Here is a 15,397-nt window from a genome sequence, read left to right on the forward strand (position 1 = left end):
AGCCATACCCTTCCGCTGTGAGTGACAAATCTAGCAGTCTCCTGATTGGCTGCTAGAACCATCACTCTGAGAAGAGTGGCACTAGTGCCCGCCGCACTGGTGGAATTAAGTGTTGGTTTCTCGAACATGCAACTTGAATGACCGAGAAAAAAGGTGACATTACATTGCCCTCTCCCTCGCCTAAATCGCACGGTCAGCGGTTTTGAGGCCTCAAAGCTGCTGACAGATTCCCTTTAAATGTAGCTGCTGTGATATCAAAAGTGGATATCGGTGAGGTAGATTTGCTGTGACATCATAAATGGGTTTTTACACAGGTATACTGCGGTGACATCAAAAGTGGATTTCATTCAGATAAGCCACCGTGACAGCCAAACTGTTTCTGCCAGATAAGATACTGTGATTTCACAAATGGTTATTGGTCAGGTAACTTGTTATGACATCACAAGTTTTAGTCAGGAAAACTGCTGTGAAATCACAATTAGGTATCAGTCATGTAACTTGCTGTGACTTTACAACTGTGTTCCTGCAAGTTATGAAGAGGTGACATCACAAGTGAATATCAGTCATGCAGCTTGCTGTGACATTACAAGTGGGTTTTGCTCAGGTACACATCTGTGACATCACAAATAGATTTCTGTCAGGTAAACTATAGTGACATTAGAACTGTGTTTCTGTGGTATCACTAACGGGTTTTAGTCTGATAATCTGCTGTGCCGTTACAAGTGGGTTTCAGTGAGGTCAGCTACTGTGCATCACATCCGTGTTTCAGATAGGTAAGCTGCTGTGACATCACAAGTGTGGTTAAAGAGGCTCTGTCACCAGATTATAAGTGCAATTACGGACCCGTCGGGTTCTATTGGCCGCGGACACCTTTCTGTATCACTACAGATAGGTGTCCGTGCTGTAGAACTGTGCCGGGAATTATGAAGCATGTCCTACTTTTAGTTTTTATGGGCCGTGCTCCCATACTTTGTATGGGAGCACGGCCCGAAAATGCTGCCCGTGATTACGGGCACGGCCGTGTGCATGAGGCCTAATTGAGTATCAGTCATGTAGCTTGCTGTGACTTCACAAGTAGGTTTTAGATAGGATGTTGTAGACGTGTACCTAAGTACATTTCTATCAGATAAGCTATAGTGACAATACAACTGAATGTATGTCAGACACTGTTTGCTGCTGTGGCATCACAGGCAGGTTTCAGTCTGTTAATCTGCTGTGCTATTACATGTGGGTTTCAGGGAGGTCAGCTACGAGATTATATCTGGTTTCAGACAGGAAAGCAGATGTGTCATCACAAGTATAGTTTAATAGGGTAAGCTGCTGCAACATCTCAAGTGTGCATCCATGTGGTAGCTTGCTGTGACATCAAAAGTGGATACAGGTACACTGCTGTGATATCACAATTTGGATTTTATTCTGTTACACATCTGTGAAATCATGAGTGGATTTGAGCAAGAGTGGCTGCTTTGACACTACAACTGTTTTTCAGATAGGTAACCTGTTGTGAGATCCCGCGTTTGCCTAGAAAGGGTAAGATAATGTAAAATTACTAGTGGGAATCAATGAGGTAACTTGCGGTCACATCAGAAATGAGTTTCTTAGGTACACTGCTTGTGACATCACATATTTCATTCAAACAAGATACTGTGACATCAAAACTGTTTCTGACAAATATGCTGCTGTGACATCACAAGCGGGTATCAGTCAGGTAGGTTGTTGTGACATCACGAGTCGATTTTTGTTAGGTAAGGTACTTTGACGACATCAGAAGTGTGATTCTGCCTGGTTTGCTGCTGTAACATCACAATTGTCATTGAACAAGGATAGCTGCAGTGACATCACTAGTGGGTTTTCTTCAGGTAAATGGCTGTGACATCACAAATACATTCCAGTCAAGTAAGCCACTGTGACATCAAAAGGGGTTTTCAGGCAGTTAAGCTGCTGTGACATCCCAATTATGATTCAGTCAGATAAACTGAGGTCAGCTGCTGCAGGAGAGTTGTTTATATTTAAAAAAAAGGTTGGAACATGGAGTAGTAATGGGTTAAATAGTTAAACCTGGTTAAAAAAAAAAAAAGAAGCAAGTACGACAGTAATGTAATGGTGTGGTCTCTTACGCAAATGGCGGCATGAGTTTGCTGGTAATACTGCGTGCGGCTGGCTCCACATAAGACTACTGTCAGTTGCACTTGGGCACTTCCATTACATTAGGTTGTATTCATGCTGGCGTCATGGGTCCCCTCTTACAGGATTCATGACGGATATGACAGATCAGATTTGATCAGGTTTTTGGAACAGATCAATTGACAAGAGACACTTTACAGATGTGACACCGAAGTGAATAAAAGCCTAATATTCATTGTGCAGATGTAGAAAGCACCAATAGTACAATTGGCGCATTCTCCATTTACATAGTTCAACACGGCACGCTACACTATTTACATTGTGCGCCGTTCTAATACACTTACGAACTACGTAAATAGAGTAACACACAATTGTACTGTTGCCACTTGTTAGATCTGTACATAGACTATGATCACAGTGATACAGTTATAATTTTCACCATGCTTATTACTTCATACTTAGATGTAAGAGTAAACACATCCGGCAAATTTCATTTTTTTATTTTTATTTAATTCCACACATTTGATAAAAAAGCTGCAGCTCAAGCACATCCATAGTATGGATATATATAACCCCTTTCCTACCCCAACATCATAGACCATCCACCAGGGACATTTACAGCTTGTGGTTTTTTTTAAGAACCGTCCAGTTCTGCATGATCTGCAGTGTAAAGATTATTCCTACCTTAGCCTGTTGAGGGCGCAAAAGAACAAATATATAAAATTCGAAAGAAAAAATCCCACCAAAATTTGGATTTATTATTAATGATCTGGAAAATATTACATACTAGAAATAAAAGGCCCTTCATGTTTAATATTGGAGTAAGAGGAATCACATTTGACATAGATATAATGACAATTAAATAAGAGGAACATTTATTCCTTGTACTTTTTATTGCACTGTTTACTGAAATAGAATGATGTGGCAATAAAAAAAAAAATAAGAATAATTCAAGGCAAACTCTGTATAATGTATGCCAGACCAGAAAAAGTTTTTTTTTTAATCATATAAATGCTGGATCATGCTTCAAGGATGCCTTTCACCCACACACGCAGTGCCTCGTGCCTCGTGCCTCAGTGATGTCACTAGGTGCATTTTTTTTTTGACAGGCTTCATTATCATGATTTTTGTTAAAAGCCAACTCCACTCAAAGCCTGAAAGTTAAGAGTTGAATGCAGTTAAGCACAATCGTCCAATCCATTGAGCTATACAGGCATCAGAAAGCTGGGAACTATGCTGCTGTTTGCAGTATTTTGCGGTCATGATAGAGCTACTTTAGCTGTCCCAGAGTTTTACCGTGACATGGATGGAAACCTGTGGCCACTACGCAATTTCTTTACCTAGTGAGACAATTACTTTTACACCAAACTTTCTACTTTCCTCACTAAGCAAAATACTAGATTGGTAGGTCTAAGGAGAGAGAAACAGAATTAAATTGCCAATCCACCTTTTAACACCATGTTGTTACAACCCTGGGCATATTAATTATATCTTTATAATCGGTCAGTGTGCTGTTTTTCAGATACAGAGCTCCAATTACCTGGTATAGACATAAATTTAAAACAGAACATTCTGGGTTTCCACAGCCACCACTAGAGGGATCTTAGGAGCCTACTGCATACATTCTTATTATTGCGTTCAATGTACAAATAGCATGCATTAAGCTCCTATGCTCCCTCTAGTGGCAGCTGCAGGTAGCCGCATATTATGGTGGAAATTTACTAAGCACTCTATGCCACTTTTATAGCATAAAAAACTACTTTTAGTGCATAATTGCTAATTTTGTATGTGCAAAAAAATTGTTCCAAAAAAAAATAAATCCCCCAATATCAGCACATTACAAAGTAATTCAGAAGCTATTTCGTGTTAGTATTCTGCAAATAGCAACCAAGATCTTAGCTTCCTAGACTTCTGAGACAAGTTAGATGGAGAAGGTGGAGGTTGTGCTTAACTGCATCTGAATATTCAGGTTTTTTAGCGGCGTAAGATCTAAAATGACATAATAGCTCCAGAACATGTAGGGGCTAAAATAACTGCAAGATTTCATTCTGGATACGGAGGTGGCAGCAACCCTCGTCCTGTTTCTTAACCGCACTACACAGACAATTGCAGAACTAAAAGTCATAATTATCTCACAGAGTTTTACACTATAGCAAGTGATAAGCAAAATCCAGCCAAGGTCAACTGTTCATGCTGCAAGACTTATATGTAGAAACATTTCATCTTTAAAGTGATGGCAGATCAGCAAAGGAGAATTTTACATCTACGTACAATTTGTTTGGCCAAAATGGTTGTACATTTGTTGGTATTAAATCTTGAAATACCAATGTAATAGATTTGCATCAGTCCCGTGGCAAGCAAAGAGCTTAGGAAATACTGTGCATTACATAACATCTTGTTAAGCCTTGGCTTAGAGATGTCAGCCATAATCGATATCTATATTGCAGCATGCCTCTGTTCATTGTCCACATTCTGAACTATGACCCCCAGCAGAGCCAGCCCGAGTGATCAGTTACATTATACCTGCTGTCTTTTCTCTTCAATCAACCAGTATAGCAACTGTATATACATAATACACATATGTAAAATAAAAAGATACAGGATAATCACTTTGAGGGGTCTAGGAAGCATTGCAATGCGGTCTGCCATACTAAAGGGTTAAACCAAGAGGGCAGAAAAAGGCACCATTCAGCTGGGAGCCCCTATCACGAACATCCAGGACTGCATACCCTCCTAGTATTTACAGAGAGAGAGAGACAGAGAGAGAGAGAGAGACAGAGAGAGAGACAGAGAGAGAGACAGAGAGAGAGACAGAGAGAGAGACAGAGAGAGAGAGACAGAGAGAGAGACAGAGAGAGAGACAGAGAGAGAGACAGAGAGAGAGACAGAGACAGAGAGAGAGACAGAGACAGAGAGAGAGAGACAGAGAGAGACAGAGAGAGAGAGAGAGAGTCGAGACCATAGGATAATAAAAAATCCCAGCTATCGAAAATACATTTTCACCAAGGGGTGAAAAAAATAATGCAGAAAACAGTACATGAAAATAATAATTTATCTGATTCTCTTCTCCATTTCCACCAACAAGTAAAGTAAAAGACAATCCAATGAGATCACCCTGCAACTTTGAAGGCAGTAATGAGGCCATGCAGCTAGGTTGCCAGGTGGTGGACAGGAATGGGGTGTCTCCTTAAGTTTGTACTGAGATGCAGTTCATTCTTCTCGAGCCGGAAGCCAACGCAGTTCCAAAGACATGTATAGAAACGGCATTTCTCAGTATGTGGAAATGGCAATATGCTCCCATTCCTAAACGTGGCACTGTTCACATGCTCATCACGATTAGGACAAGGGTTCAGAGGATTTGGTTTCTGTGTCACTGTCGCTCAGGTAGCTCCGTGAGGAATATTTCGATCGGTATGTGCTATCAAAGTTGTCCTGCTCATCATCACCTCTATCATAGCTTAGCGGTTTCCTATAGGTTGGGGGGCTGGAAGAAGAAAAGAAAAAAAGGTATTGTCATATTTCTATACTGACAAGGATTCATTTAGGTTAGATATATATGAAAATCTGTGCAGTATCAGTTAGTGTCAAAGGAGAAGGCGGTTACTTATATTCCACACACAAAAATATTTCACAACTAGTGACTCACTTCCCATGTGCAATACATGCCAACTGCAGTGGGGTCACTCCCTGGACTTCCCGTATTAAGTTCTGTACGTTCTATTGCTAGTATTGGTTCCAGAGAACTATTGGGTCAGTCCATAAAAAAAGGCTTCCAGTTTTAGTAAGTCTTAGAGTTCGTTCCACCTCTTTTAAAAGCTTTTATCATGTATTTCTAGAATATTCATTCTTTTCAAATATTGCAAAACATGTATGTGAAATATGCAAAACATAAAAGAAATCACCAGACTTCAAATTTGGGCAACCATTGGATCATACATCACATCACACAGCTGTATAGAAGTAATAAGTGTCTACTCATAAAAGAGAACTTGTAATGTTAACATCTGTACAATGTCTTACCAAAGCTGACCTAGTGGGCATAATTGCACCCACAAAACGGAAGTGACTCCTTGAAAACAGGACCCTTCCTAGTTCTTAGGAGTCCGAATAGTAGGAAAGTGTCATGTGAGCACTCACAATTATTCCAAATGACCAAGTTAGCTCAAAGAGGCAGATGGGTGGGGGTTGGGTTATAGACGACCAGGTATCTTCCAATAAACAATTCGACAGATCATATATTGAGCAGGTTTGTACCTTATAGTTCAGTATGCTCAGGCCACTTCTATGATATCCTATTTTCTTAAAGTTGCCATACACATAGATGAACATTGGCGAACCCGCAAATTTCACCAGGACCAACCAACCAACCATGTGTATCTATGTTCGTTTGGCAGACTTTGCGGAAAAATGTTGACTTCCAAAATGCCCGATTCTTTGTTCTCAAAGGAGATAAGGCGCCACCAGAGCTGTCTGGCAATAGTTGATTCCCCTCTCCCCATTGAGAACACATGCGTTCTCCACCGATGCGAGTGTGCATGTGTATGGGTAGTTTTGGAAGAATAGCCGTCGGCCGAACGAGCCATCAACTATTGAAGGTGATTGCCAACCTTTAGCGACAATATTAAAGGGTACTTCCAATGACAGTACTTCTCAATTTACTGCCTGCATCTACCGCAGTCAGATGTAAATGTCTGGCGGGAGAGAATTCTGCCAGCACCCATTTAAGGAACCAAGTTTTTTTTAACAGCTGATTCGATTTTGTCACCATGTAATATCCAACCTCTTTCTTGCAAACAATCCTTACAATCATACCTGTGGCAAAGGGTGAGCACTTATCTGCAATATTTCAAATAAGCATTGGAAAATATCTATTTTTTCCTGTTCGTAAATGGCCGCTCTTCATAGTATCCTAAACTAGGCTTCCAGTGCTCTGGCATGCAAACAGTTCAATCTCCAAAGTGACACTTTAATTTGAATGAATACCACCATCACCATTTATTAAAGAGGTCTGCAGATCCTGTGAAACCGCACAATGCGGAAGGAGAAACAGCATCATTAAGTACTGATAGCTACCATTCAATCATCATGCGGCTGTGGACATTAATCCATTTAATAAATGCAAACTACCGTCTTCCACTAATTAATACATTAACCACAGTAATGCGGCAGGGTCCTCGATTTCCTTCCGCAAGGTTTTACCTCCTGTTCACATAAGCACCATATAACATATGCATTCAATAAATACTTGACATCCGATATTTCCATTACTGGAAATGTTAATGCTGATAGAAGTGGGAGAAACTCTGCAGGGAGCGGTTCCAATCAGAAAGCTGGAAGCTACATTTAGTAATTGCTTAAACCTGCACCCACGTCCCCTCCCTCCTTGTATTCCTGATTTTCTACCCCTATGAATCTTTATTCGACTCCAAAATGTGCCCTTCAGGCAGAAACAAATTGTGTTGAAGTTGTGCAAATTGCAGACACGCCATAGTATTAATCCAGATCAATGAGCGGAGGGAGATTGAAAAACAAAGGATCTGTCAGGGAATTTGCTGCTTGCCCTGCGAGGATTCTCCTAACTAAACAAATAAATGAGCACACAAAGCCTGGCAGCCATGTCGGTCTGTTTGCAGGTGGATGGCAACAAAGTAAATGTCTCACAAGTAACTTCCAAAGGCTATAAAATAAACAATATGAAATGCTGCCGAACCTTCCCCTGTACAAAGACCTGTATAATGAATACTTGATAGGTTGACATGTTCTGCTTAACATTAAGGCTGAGGAAAATGTGTCATCGGGAAATGGCATCTAAATCAGGTTTTTATTATAAAACCTTCTTTATTATTATTTTTGACGGTTTAAAGTTCTCTAAGTGATCATTCATATATAAATATCCTTAAATATTTCCGTTTTTGCACTGGTCACTGGAGCATACAAAATAAAATCACATTTCCTGAAGCTCGCTTTTATCTTTGCTGTGCAAATGGCGAGGGATTTAAAGGGGTTTCTCCAGTCAAAAGAAACAGATGGCCTATCCTCAGGACAGGCCATCAATATCTGATCAGTGGGGATTAGACTCCCGGCACACCCGCCGATCAGCTGTTTTGAAGCAGCCGCGATGATCGTACGAGCGCTGCTTCCCCTTCATAAATGTCACTGCTTGTACTCTGAATCGCCGACACACTTGTGGCATCAGTTCGCAGTATTATAGCCTTCCCTCATTCACTTGAATGGGAGAGGGCTGTAATACTGTAAAGGGGAAACAGCACTCGTACGAACACTGCGACCCTTTCAAAATAGCTGATTGACGTGGGTGTCAGACCCCCCCCCCAATCAGATATTGTTGGCCTATCCTGAGGATAGGCCATCAATTACTCATTCCTGATTATTGCCCTGTGTAAACAGGGCAAACGATCAGCTGATGATCGAACAAACGCTCATTCATTGGCTGATCGTATTGTTTATGCAGCAACAAATATTATAAACTAAAAATTGTAAACAGGGATTTGTGCTGCCCATATAATGTAAATGTATGGGGACAGACGATCGTAGTAACGATTGTTCGTTCCCATACATAGCCAAGTATTGCTCCTTGTGAAAGGAGCAAACGGAGTGCTGATCAACGAGCTGCCTCGTTGGCCGGCGCTCGTTTTGATGGCCCATATTGTATACACACAGATAAGACACTGTATGTAGTTCTCGAATGTTAAGGTCCTCTTACACTTCCTGTCCTGGGCCGTGTAAACGAGCACCGATCAACAAGACAGCTAGTTGATCGGCGCTCGTTTACTCCTTGCACAAGGAGCCATGTATAGGGACGAGCGCTCATTACTGTGATCGCTCGTCCCCATACATTATCATCATGTCAGCATCACGTCTTCCTGATTACACAGGGAGACGTGCTGCCGACAACAATAGCTTATACTTTTAAAACGATACGATCAGCAGATGAACGAGCGTTTTGCTCCTCATTAGACCGTTTAGAAAAAGTGGGCGTGGCCGAGATTAGTAAAATGTGCCAAATTATTGGTGTGCGCCATTTTTTTGCCACAAAATTATTGTGTAAACTAAGCCAAATCAAAGGGTGGCGTAAGGAAGAGAAAAGCATCTAACATATCTAGGAAGATGCGCCAAATTGATCACACAGAGCGCAACTGTGATAAATTTGGCGCAGTTTCTTCTGGTCTCATCTAGTTTTAAACTAAAATGAAATACATGATACATTCCCTTGAAGGCCGTTCTTAACCAAAAATATCACAATGCAAAGCTACCTGTTTGGACACTTTCCTGTACAGTTTATCTAATGGACGTGTTCGAGTTTAAATGTGGTTGAGAAAGGGTTGATCTGAACAGGATTAGAAAAACATGGCTGATTTCTTCCATAAACTCCACCACACCTGTCCATAGGTTGTGTCTGATATTGCAGATCCGCAGCCTTTGAAGTGAACAGGGCTAAGCTGCAATACCACACCCAACCCGTGAACAGGTGTGGCACTGTTTTTGGAAGAAATCAGCCATGTTTTTCTATTCCTGGACAACCCCTTTGAGTTTTTGCCCTTGAGCGTATGTACTGTAAAAATCTCCATGCTTGATGGATCCGAGCAGCACAACTATTTATAGCTAATCCAAATATTTGGCAAACTGATAAAGAGCAGCTAATTTATAAGCAAGAAATAACAATTAAATTATTATAAAGGTCGACATTTCATTAGTATACTAAACATAACGCAATTATATCTCTTAATTACAAGTGAAAGGAGTAAAAACGGTGTTTCCTGCATATGGCAACGCATACAAAATCCAGCACTTCTTACAGAGAAAGATGCTTTGAGGCTACTTTACTGCAAATCTAGGAGGAGTTGCCTGGGGCTGGTTACCCCATACTCTATGCCTGTGCCTATAAGTTCTTTGGGACATAATCTTGTTATTATGTTATGTGGAGAATTGCAAATCCTTTTGCCCTGTTTTTATCTTAAATTCCCACAGTTTACATTTGATTCATTTTAGGATATCTTCTCGGTGTCAGAATTGTTACAGAAATTTCAGCAAGTGGCCCATGCATCTGAATGGGGTTGTAAAACTCAATTTAGATACTGGAGAAACAACCCCATTCAGTTATATGGAACAAATGTGACTAGTTCCAAAAGCCCCGGAGGCCTCATGCACATGAGAGAGCCAGCGGCGCACGGAGATCCTGCTGCTCAGTAGTACAAAGCTGTAGTGACTGTGTGCCGCCTTATAGCGCTCCACATGTTGCGGCGTATTAGGTTTCTGGTTATAAAGGTCTGGCCCTTGCACTTTCTGATTGCCAGACCATTATAGCAAGCCAAAAGTGTGAAACCAATTAAGATAAGGAAACCGGAGAGGTAAGAATCAGGAGAACCTGGATCCAGCAGCGGAGCTGTCCAACATTTCAGAATGCTCAATGAGAAGAGCCGCTGCCTGGGACAAAAGAGTCTCTGGGTTCAAATCCTGACACTATGAACTCTGTACGCAAACTTTATATAAATCAATCTAGAACCCTCTTTTACAGTGTAAGCAATGTGCAAGCACAACTTTTAAAGGTTCCAGTATAGTATATGCTATGGATAATGTTATGATGTCTAAACTTCTTGCTGCCACTAGATTTATCATTAGTGTGCTGGTATTTCAAAACGGATTTGGAGGCAACAACTCCCAACAGGTATTGAATTAAATACAAATACTAAATCCTATTTTTCTGATGTTCAACTGGCTATTTTGAAGAGGGAACAAACTCATTGACAATCATAAAGGAGCAATGTTGACTGTCTACTTTGTTTCTATGTAATTAAAAAAATGAAATAGTGAAACATAGTAAAAGGCTAAATGTTTGTCATATGGAGAAACGGCAGCTCTCTCACTTCCTGCATGTAAAGGGTTACTCAGTGAAGAGCTAGATTGCCGCATTGAGACCATGGATATTAAAACAGGCGAAAAGAACTGCAAACTGTTCCTGCTGTGCCGATTAATTTTCAGTCTGTTCACTCACTAGCTTCCTTGACAGAAAGAGCTACACAATGCTTAGCAAAAGTGGAATTTTCAACAAATATGTATAAAGGGATATTTGCATATCTGTGGATCACCAAAGTCTCTTATTTCAGCACTGGAAGGATTAAGGTCATTCATGGGGGGTGTAGTAGCTGCACAGATTAACAGAACAGCCTTTAAAACATAACTGTGCTTATAATTCCTGTGTATGGATTCCCAGGGTCGGCACAATATGCACATTCACCCTGATTTAGAATTTCTAATGGGTTATTAGGGATACGGGTATAGCAGAGCCATCTCATGTCTTTGCGCAGGTGGAACATAAACGAATTAATCTGCATAATCTTTTAAGGCGTTAAACTTGAATTTGGGCAAGTCATGAGGGGCGTTTCACTGGCAACATCACATAGAATTCTATGTGCACAAAATTATACTTTAGTATGATGGATGGATATAATAGGTTAAAGGGTGCTGTGTTTTTTTAGATGACCATTAGAGTATATTTAGCCATGTCGGTGAGGAGTTCTTGTGTCTCTAAAACAACGCGTATTCTCCAACGCAATGTCAACTGAAGGTTTAGTGTCGTTTTTCTCAACTGCAGTTCGAAACAGGTTATATGCTTAATATCACATTGGGGATCCATTACTAGAACTGCACCACTAAATTCTCAGTGGGAAATACTCAAATATGACCTGTTGGGTGTTCTTGAGGATTGTAGCGGAGAAATGATGACCTAGTAGAGGTATTTCCAGATATAACAATATACTACACTTTCATCTATCTCGTAAGGTGTTTTTTTTATTTGGCTGAACCTCAATGAAAATACTATGCTAGGTATGCTAAAATATTCCAAAATAAATTCTGTGTCGTTCAACAAGAGTCCTAATCAGTTTAGTGGTTCACCAACTTACAATGTCTGTTATGTTCCATCAACTACACATTGAGAATTTTCCAGTTTCCAAACAAGTAATATAACACTAGGAGTATGAGAGGTGACAACACACATTTTGTTAAAAAATGGCAGTTCTCAAAACACCACAAAATTAAGTTAGTAATCCACTCCGTGCAGGACATGCTGTCGTAGGTTCACTCACAAGCAAACACCTACTGCATTAATCACTTTCTGGCCGGTATAAGTATTTCATCATCAGACTGTCAACTTGTTTCTTCCTTTTCTTATCTTCCTTTTTTGCCAGTTTACCACTTTTACCATCTTTTTTGTCCTCTTGAGGCTCCTCTTCATCTTCTAAGTCCTTACTTTTCGGACCCTTTTTCACACTGCCTCCACTACGGTATGACACTGTAGAGCCGGAGGAGGAATCAGATTCTGAGGATGATGATGAGGAGGATGAGGATTCAGACTGTTTCTTCTTTGATTTCTTTTTGGATTTTTTAGAGCGTTTTTTGGAATTCTTCTTTTTGCGTTTCTCTTCAGCGCTAGAATCAGAACTACTCTTTCGAACCCTACTTCGTCTGCTGGAAGCCCTAGAGCAGTCTACAGCAGATGCGGACCTCTTGAGACCAGAAGGAGACTCTCCTTTTTCTGTGTGTAAGCTCTTAATACTTCTTACACTTTTTGAGTCGTCTTCATCCTCTGAATCAGGATCAAGGCTCTTCCTCTTAAACTTTATAGGCTTATAGCTCAGAACCTCATTGATTGCAGCCTCAAGGTCTGGATCTAAGTAATTGCGGTGGGAAACAGGCTGAAGATCTCTACTTTCTAAGTCAATGTCTTCTGCTCCTGGTGTTCTAGCTTGAGGAGGTACTGAAAAACTACGCCCGGAGGAGTGTTGACTATACAAAGAACGAGTATCACTAAACCCAATACTAACAGAATCATCAAAATCTTCTAGTGTGCTTCTGGCCATAGACAAACGAGTGTCAGAGCGGTTGCCCAGCGTTGGACTTTCTAATCCAAAGTCTGAACGCCTGCTGAGTGAAGGACTTACAGCTGACAAGCCATTACGTGGTTCGTCTAATTTAGAGGTGCTACGTCTTAGACTAGGAGGACTAGTAATACCAAAGCTTAATGATGATTTAGTTTCATCTTCATCTTCTAAACCCCGCCTGTTAGAGAGACGACTGGAAACTACAGACACTTTATCAAACTCTGGGCTTGCTATGGACCATCGCTTGTCAAGTCCCTTTCTTGCTCGACTAGATGCTTCTGTAAATGCTTGAGACACCAACGATGCCCGATCATCCAGGTCCTCACTGCCCTGGGATTTTCTCCAAGAAGTAACAGACATTGTATCATCAAGGGCACTTCCTGAAGGATCCTTCTGAACCTTTCGAAATGACCTATCTGGGGACTCGGATCGATCTTTTAGAGTGGAAAACAAAGAATTCTCATCCCCTTTACCACCTATAGAGTCCTTAATGTTTGCCCTTTTTCTATAGCTCAGAGAACTCATTACAGACACTGGCCTTTCATCCACCTCTTTGACTTGTTTGACAGGCTTTAGTTCTTTTCCTTCCTTAATTTCTGTGCTCTGGCCAGGTCTTTAGTTGTGTGGAAGTTTGATGTATGATAAATTGGCATGAAAAGCAAAGAGGAAGACAGAAACAGTTAAACAGTAAGAAACAATATAAAAAAGGTATAGGGGAGAAAATATATGCACAGGACATAAGCATGAAGTAGAAAGAGAAAAAAAATAATGAAATTAGACAGGATAAAAGAACTGTACAGTATATTCATTAAATAAGCACAAAAATACAAAGCCCTAGCAATCTTTTCTGTGCAACAAACCATATGTAGGTGTAACATTACTCAAGTGAAGGAATAAAGGAAAAAAATCTGTGTCTTAATGGAAAACCCCAAGAATGCATCAACCTGTTCTACAGAATGAATACTTTACCTGGGCAAATGAGCGCAGAGGTGTGATGTGAATACAAGATAGCCACTCAGTCCTCTAGCATGGCTCCACGATTACATTATTTATTTGGCTAGATAATGAAATTAAGAGATCATAATCTCTGCCCGAACTTCGCACTGTGCCAAGAAAAATGAGTTTGGGGACATTGTTATTTGAGCTTCGATGCTGTGGCCCGTTGCTAATTGCTTGGAAATGACTAATGTGTAGAGTGATTCAAGCTGGCTAGAGAGTACCCCAAGTTATAAATTGTGATTGGTTTTGTGCTTAATGACGCACACTATTTGCTGATGACCCTCAGCAGAGAGATACAAACTGAAATAAACATGCTTCTTGAAGAAGTCTTCTGCGTTTATTGTCTGCTTCACAAGTGAAATATACAATTACCACTGCAGCGTTTTACCACAACACTTTATTTGGAACAATGCAAAGATGGAGATCATAAATACAATTCTCAATATCTGACTATGTTGTTGACTATAGACAACTAAGAATATACACATATAAATATACAGTAGTGAGAATTCATAATATCGTTATATTAAGAGCTCATGCACACGACTGTTGTTTTCTTCAGAGTCCTATCCGTTTTTTTGCTGATAGGATACTGAACCATTCATTTCTATCGGGCCATACCACATCGTTATTTTTTGCGGATCCGTGTGTATGTTCCTCAAAATTATAGAACATGTTCTATTCTGATCCGTCTCACCCACTATAGTATATGGGTCCGTAAAAAAAACACAGGCCAGCACACGGAAGCCACTAGGCTCCGTGTTTTGCGGTCCGCAAAACGGTCCTACGCATGATGCCGTACAGACACCAGCAGATAAGGAATTAGGGGGATGGCCAACTATTTTACAATCCTGAACATCAACTCTGAAAGATGGATGGAAAAATAGAACCCACCACAACTTCTGCAAATATAAATGACATTTGATGGTCGGTGTTTCTAGTCTTATGGGAAGCCATTTGATTTTGCATTTCCAAGCTCTACAATGTACAGTTCTATACAGCACATGCAATGGGATACCGCTTGGCTGAACGGGTTATTTACCACATATCTAATACGGTTAATCGCCATCTTTGATTGACATTGGTTTTGTGGTATTATTTACTATTTTGGTCCTTGTTTTAGAAGCTGTTCATAAGCAGACTAGCTGCTGCTGACTGATCCCATCATCCCTCTATTTTTATTCTAATGATGGCTTATATACCTGAATAAATCCTTCAGTTCAGCTCATTAACACATGAACATCTCAATAGTCTGGCTAACATATGATTACACCTTATGCTTGCCTTGGGTATTCATATGTTAATGAACAGGGAAGCAGAAGATAAGGAGTCAAGCAGATTCACCGCCGTTCACAGGAGGACAGCATTGTGCACTC

General features: G+C 40.5%; 1 protein-coding gene across 7 annotated transcripts in view; it reads right to left on the reverse strand.

Moving 5' to 3' along the window:
- Window positions 1-2,608: 2,608 nt before the first annotated feature.
- Window positions 2,609-15,397, reverse strand: part of MYO18A (myosin XVIIIA) — a 311,527-nt gene continuing 298,738 nt past the window's right edge. For 5 of the 7 annotated variants that reach the window (XM_075854304.1, XM_075854303.1, XM_075854300.1 and 2 more), the window contains one exon: window positions 2,609-5,608. In XM_075854304.1, the coding sequence (XP_075710419.1) occupies window positions 5,461-5,608 (148 nt within the window). In that variant the 3' untranslated portion in view covers window positions 2,609-5,460. Of the gene's footprint in view, window positions 5,609-12,227; window positions 13,636-15,397 lie in introns of all 7 variants that reach the window. The other 2 variants (XM_075854298.1, XM_075854297.1) reach the window with 1 other exon arrangement.

Source organism: Rhinoderma darwinii, chromosome 2, assembly GCF_050947455.1.
Source record: "Rhinoderma darwinii isolate aRhiDar2 chromosome 2, aRhiDar2.hap1, whole genome shotgun sequence".
Lineage (NCBI taxonomy): Eukaryota > Metazoa > Chordata > Amphibia > Anura > Rhinodermatidae > Rhinoderma > Rhinoderma darwinii.